This window comes from Merops nubicus, unplaced genomic scaffold (assembly GCF_000691845.1).
Source record: "Merops nubicus isolate BGI_N331 unplaced genomic scaffold, ASM69184v1 scaffold52101, whole genome shotgun sequence".
NCBI lineage: Eukaryota > Metazoa > Chordata > Aves > Coraciiformes > Meropidae > Merops > Merops nubicus.
Window position 1 is genome coordinate 14912 of NW_008588688.1, and position 6873 is coordinate 21784.

Consider the following 6873-nt stretch of genomic DNA (forward strand, 5'->3'; position numbering starts at 1 on the left):
GGAATGAAAGCTTGGTTGTATCAGCCCTTCACCTTCTCCTTCTAAGGGTGAGAAAGCAAAAGACCTGCCATCTCTCTCCATATAGCAGGCTAAGCTGATGGGGAAAAAAATACAGACCATATTTTTATTGCCTGTAGCCTGCAATGCAGGAGAGAGAATTTAAATATTCACTCTTCTTTCTGCCAGATAACATTAGCACTACACATTGCTGTTTCAGAAAAGAAGGCAGCTATTTATATCCCATGGCTAAAAAGCCAAAGGTACACACATGTTCATATTTTCAGATATAACCATCCAATTATTTACACAAAAACACGTCTTTACTCCTGCTCCAGCTGTGCAAGGTCCACTCGAGAGGTTTTTTTACACATAAAGCAACATGCTTACACGTATGCCTTCTCTGAGTTACTTCACATGTGGTCTTGAAGATGCTGGAGAAGATCAAACCATGGTGAACATGGATGACTTGCAGTAGTCCTTGCAGTGCAATGAGTTAATACACCTCCAGCCTGCTCCACAGCAAGGAGGGCTGAGGCAGAGCCTTCAGGGCAACGCAAGATGCATATATTTAACAGCAACAATCTTGAGCACGGGTATTCGTAGGCATGTGAGTGCCCAACCTCCACCAAAAGGAATGGGAATTGGATATCGAAATGCCTGTGGGGACCCGAGACCTGGTCCCTCCTGCCTCTGGGTTACTTGTTTTCTCTCCAGCTCCCTCTAGTGTCCCAAACAACTTACTAGCATTAACTCGCTGGCCTGGACTATGTGATTTTGCAACACGGCACTGCACGCCACACAGGCTTTCCCTCTGCCCTTGGATACACTGCCTGCTTGCATTCATACGTAGTGCAGAAAATTTACAGAGTGGCTGAACTGGCAGCTCGTGCTTTCCAGGATCAGAACCGAGGCTTGAGAAAACACTTCAGAAACAGCAACCCTCTACTAGCCTTAGCTGGCACTGAGGGAAGACTTACAGAGCACTAGCAAGGCCTCCCTTGGGAAGCAATAAGAAAGAAGAAAATGTTCAAGAAAAAAACATTATTTTACAACTAACCTTGAAGACATTCATTCAGAGAGATAAAAAAGGCGTATAAAAAGCTTCCTCCAAAATAATTAAACTGGCCAGGAGCACTGACTCCACAATCTCATCAATTTGCAATTACTAACACAAAAAAATAAATAAATTATACTCACCATCTCCAGGCACTGACATGAAATGAGCATCAACCCGTTTTTCGTCCTCTCCATACTCATTCTTTGCCAGTAAGGTGTAAGCACCATTATTCAGGTGGGTAGGATTGTCCAGCTGAAGGCAGCCATGGTATTCACTTTGATTGATAACATGTATTTTAGTACAGATGTATTCAGACTCATTCAGTATAGCCCCTTCATAGAACCACTGCAATGTGGGCTTAGGGTTCCCTTTCACAGTGAATGGAATACACCAGTGGTGATCCGGGGTTGGAGATTCAATAAACGTGATATTTGGTGCAACTATATTGGAAAAAAAAAAAAGAGTGAAGAACATCAGAATATTCTGAACTAGTCTTTCCTCCCTTCTCCTCCCTCCCTGCAAAGTTATCAGGGAACTGTTTTTCATTCATGAGTACGAAAACAAGTTTTCAGGGGAAGCGAGACCTACTTGGAGGACGCTCACATAGGAACCCACCTGCTCTGCCTAGGGTACTATGCTGACAACTGAAAAAGCTGTACTTTGGAAAGAAACAAAACAAACTAGTTTCAGATGAAGACTGAACACTTGTTAAATCACTTACACCCTGGAAGGTGTGGGAAGTTCAGTTACTAGATCACTGAGAAGGGCTGCAGAGATGTTTTAGCTTTATTCTACTGAAAAAATGGTGTGCTTGAAGGAACACAACAGTATTGAAAATATATCAAAGCTGCCAAAAGCAAGTAGTATTGGAAATATATTCAGCTAGGAATCCAAACTTTCAGATCATTTTCTTCACAGAATCAAAGCCAGAACAGATGACTTAATTCCCTGGATTCTTCTGTCAGGGAAAGAAGACTTTCTACTATACATTTTCTCATTCTTTGTTCAAACCTGCTAAATGCCTCAAGTTTACAGACTTGTTCTGTTTCCCTCAGGAGATTATTCTAATGCCTTGCCCATTTTTTCACTGTTGGGAAATTTTCCTTTACATTTGTTCTTAACTGCATCCAGCCTCATCCAGTTATACTTACAACAGCACCAAGCCCAGAATCTCATTTACACTGTTCAAAAATTTCTAGTTTATGTCCCTTCATAGCTATTACATATCCAATTTCAACCTACAAAACCTACATCTGCAGTGATTTTTCTAGTTACTTGGTCATGAGCACATGCTAAACAAAGTTTGCCATCTACAAAGCGTTCCATTCCCATCTTCAGTTAAACAGAGGGTTGCCGCTTGTGAAAACATGCCGCCTAGTTCACACAGAATGAATTCAGGCTAGAGCTTAGATCTAAGAAGCCAATGCCTGTACGCTACATGTCCCACCCCCACCCCTGGCCTTGACAAACAAGTGTATTATTCAAAGCTACAACAAATAAATTTACATCTGGCAGTACAAATGTTGCAAGTGTGGGGTTTTTTTTGAACCAAGCAGTTGTTGCTTCAGATAATAACTTAAACATTTGCAGTCTTTTATAAATAATTCTACAAGCCTTCTGATGCGTTCACACTTCTTACTTCCTAAGAGAGTGTGTATGTTCATGCACACCATTACAAACCTTCCCACATTGACAGTGCATTGAGTATTTTGGGTTTCAGACATTTGCCTACAGATTGTTCTAACTGGAAGACAAAGCATTTAGAATTACACTTTTTGAAAGAACGCAGGGTTGAAAAAGATAAATACAATCACTGCTTGTTGGGCTACTCCCAGCATTAACTGCAGTAGACAGTCCACATACCTTAAAGGTTTTTGTTTCAACAACCCGCGTGCCCAAAAAATATTTATACCCGGAACAGTTGCTGCCACTGCAGTTTGGCCTGGGGACCTATATGGAGGCCTGCGTACGTACAGAATACCGTGAGCTCAGCAGAGGCCTGGTCCTCTCCCACAATGTTCTCTGCTACGCAGGATATCCACAGTCCGCTGTCCATGGAGGAAACATTCTTTATCGTTAGCGAGGCAGGGTTCTTACTCGTGTCGCTCTACAAGCAATCAGAAAACATGTCTGTTTTTCAACTGCAGCATAAAGAACAAGGGAGAGGGAGGGAATCACCGGTCACAGCTGAATGGTATGTTTTGTTTTCCCTTCCTTTTAGCTCTATCTGTCCCCAATTCATCAATGCCTTACTTTGCTGTCTTATCCAAGCAGACAGAAAACACCTACAGAACCAACTGAAACTGTCAGTGGCAGTAGACTCTAAGCTCCACAAGTCCTGCTACACACACTGCCCTCAACCATTATTCTGTCTTGTCACTTTCAGTTTCTGCCTTCTTTTGAACACTTCTTCCTCTACACAAGTGCTTCTTTCTCCACCCATACATGTACATTGACAACAGTGCGTCTTCTCCCTCCTCCTTAGCCAATTTTCTCTTGACAACTCCTCCTCATGAAATCTTCCATGATAAATTACATAACTTCTACTACTAACTGTCCCAGTACCGTTTTATGTGCTTAAGCACAGGCCAATTAAGGCAAGAAATATGATTCTTAGAAATTTTAATTTTTATGATTTTTAGAAAGCTCTGTGTCAGCCTTTGCAGCCTTAAATGCCATCTTGAATACGGAGACCTTCATATGACCTCAGGCCCTTCATACCATCTCCAAACAATTACTATTTCCATATTTCAATTTTTCATAAAAATCGAAGCTATTTTCATAAATAGGAAAGAAACAAGAAAACATTCAAAAAATAAATAATAATTAGGATATTTTTCAAAACCTACTTTTGAGGTGTTGTTCTTCGTGTACACATACACTTCAGTACTGCACAGAACACAAACAAATAACATACTGCATCTGTAAAACCACAGTGACTTTCACTGGCAGTGAAATGCAGTGAAATGGGGACGTGAGTCCACCCCTGCATACAGTCCTTCACAACTAGAATTTCGAACCTTAAGATTACAATGTTCCTTTGATTTCAGTGTGACACCAGGGGAGGTGAGTGGAAAAGCAAATAATCCATTACACATTTCTGTATGTGGAACTCTCAAGAGGTGAGCAGGGCTCAAAGCTGGACTGAAAGCAGAGGGGCTCAGTCACAGGCTCAGGGTTGAAATCTAGAGCAAGAAAAATCTAACCAACATCAATCAGATTATACATCAGCACAGAAACTGAGAGCACACACTTAGCTTTGAAGGACTAGAGTTTAGTTTTAACTTTTGTTAACATCTCCGTAAAACAGGAAGGAGAGAGAAAAGAAGCACAAGTGGCATAGCAGTTGAAGAAAAGGGAGGCAGAAACAAGTATGGGAGAAAGGAAACCAAAATCAACACTCATGGAAAAGGGAAGAATAGCAGTGAATGGCAAACGCTGTTTAAAAGGCACTCACTTGTTCTTCTGCTACTGAAAAGACTACTGTGCTCCATGGCTAAGGCTGTAACTAGCCTATATGAGACCCTCTGAAACCTCAAAATGAAGTTATGCCAGGACAGAATATCTCTGGAAAGCCTGAAGCAAACTGATCATGTCATTTCAAAGATAGGAGAGTTAAAAAATGAGGTGATCTCACTTTTTGAACAGCATCCCACATTTGTTTTGGCTCATAATGAAACAAAAAAAAATTTAAAAAAAGAGAGAAAAAGACAGAGCACAACTTGGCATAGGTTCCCCAAACTGTTTTAATTTCTTGTTCTTGATGACGACTGATGCCTTGGGTAGTTTTACAGATTAGAGACAATTTTAAAAACAAAACTAGAGCTCTGCAGAGCTCTTACTCATGAGACCTGAAAGAGAGGCCAGTCAAATTCCATACAGGCCCAGTGTAATGACCTCAAGGAAGAAAGTACAAAGATTGCAAGGTCCCAGAGGCCCCGTCTCTTCCACACTTCAGGAACAGTTTTGGGAGTACACAAGACCAGAAAGCTTCAGACATTCTGCACCATCATGAATGTAAGAAAGTCAATGCCATGAAATTGTAAATAACAGAGGGTCTTGCCCACTGTGTAAATAATGGCAATTTAAGAGGTCAGCAGCTGTGTGTTGAAGGTCTGCTTATATGCTTCTCCTTATCAACACTTCCATCAGAGAGGAATTAATCATTCTAGCTCCAGTGTGTACCCAGACTAGAGTAGGGAATACAAAGAACTCAAAAAAAAAAAAAAAAAAAAAAATTCCCCCTGTCTAGATGATTTTATTGAGGCAACATCTTCACACTTCATTAAAAAAAACCCTCCCATTTCTTTTTTAGTAAACCGTTCAGTTCCATTTCCAAGGCATCCATCCTGTTGTTGCCTTGTTTGTTGAAGGAAAATTACACAAGCCACAAAATATTTAGAACCAAACTCCAACACATCAAGCTTTTGACATGAAAATAAAATAAAATTAGAGACACAAAGTTTTTTTCATGATTAGGCTGGTTTAGATTTATTCTCTATATGCAGGTATCAGTGATAATAAGAAAGGCCTGGTGTTTCAGTATCCTCATTCACAATATTGCTTAAAAACAAATTTCAGTACCCTCATTTACATGTGAACATCCAAAGCCAGAGTGCAAGTCAGGGTTTCAAGATACAAATGTCTGCCATTCTCCAAAAGCACTGCAGCAGTTACCCTGGACTGAAAGTAACTGGAAAATAAATGTAATCTCAACATTAATTTTCTATTTCATACATTTAATGAAAAGTTAACTAAAGCTGGACATGACCCTTCAATCCATCCTGCAGCAGGTATCTCCTGGCTCTAAACTGTCACGTATTAGAATATGAAACTTACCTCGTGGTTTGAAACAAGATTAGTAAGCACCCAGGAAACATTAGGGGGTGGCCCGCCAGTAGTATCACAGTACAGTGTGATGCTCTTTCCTTCCACCACAGTGATGTTGTAATTGCTTAAGTTTGCTGAAGGCAAGTCTATGACAGAAAAACAACAAAAAAAAACCCGTATGCATTTGTATTTGACAGAAATAGACATCACTCAATTCTAAGCAAGCTGTATAAATCCAAGCAAAACCACTGCTAAAAGAGATATTCATTGTGGCGAGCTACTATTCAGCCAGGGAGTACAAACAGCATTTTTGGAAATATGTGCCTACAGTGTTTAAGCAGCTATGTAACTTTTTTTTCTGTGCCTCCTCCACATCCTGAAAAAACGTTGCTGCATGTGGAAATACAGTAAGGTAGATAGGGAAATGTTTCAGGTAGACTGAAAGAAGTTACCCTAACTTCAGTTTTTAACTTCAAAAAAAAAAAAAAAAAAAAAAAAAACACCAAACCTTTTCTTACTCTTTAGAACAATAAATTTAATTTGTGTCTTCATAAAATCTGCAAAGCAACCACAAACTGACATAGTGGTATTCCCGCTGTCCTCCACAATACTGACAGGAAAATCCCACTAGCTTCCAGCATTGCACAAGGGATCGCAGCCCTTCCTCTCATACGGAGACACAGCTCACAGAAAGCAGGGTAAAACCTGCACCTGAAGTACAAAGCAAGGGAAACAGCACTGAGCGGATCTAAGCCAGAGGAGAGAAAAGACAGGAGAGTGTGTGTGAACCATTGCACAGAGCTGCTATCCAAAACACGGCAGCAGACTTTGCTATTGCCCTCAGCAAAGCAGAAAAGCAGTTGTTTCCATTTACCAGGAAACAACCCCAATTTTGCAAGAACCAGGACTCCTCCTCCATTTCACAGAGCTATAAATCACTTCACTCTTCACTCCCGTTCCCAAGCACCCAGTGCAATGGAAGCTTC

The 6873-nt window shown here is 40.6% G+C and overlaps 1 protein-coding gene across 1 annotated transcript in view; it reads right to left on the minus strand.

Moving 5' to 3' along the window:
* Positions 1 to 6033, minus strand: part of LOC103781598 (BDNF/NT-3 growth factors receptor-like) — a gene marked incomplete at its 5' end in the record, with an annotated part of 15965 nt that extends 9932 nt beyond the window's left edge. Inside the window, 3 exons of the mRNA XM_008949322.1 lie at positions 1198 to 1497; positions 3032 to 3164; positions 5897 to 6033. Coding sequence (XP_008947570.1) covers positions 1198 to 1497; positions 3032 to 3164; positions 5897 to 6033 — 570 coding nt within the window. The remainder of the gene's footprint in view (positions 1 to 1197; positions 1498 to 3031; positions 3165 to 5896) is intronic.
* Between the last annotated feature and the right edge of the window lie 840 nt (positions 6034 to 6873).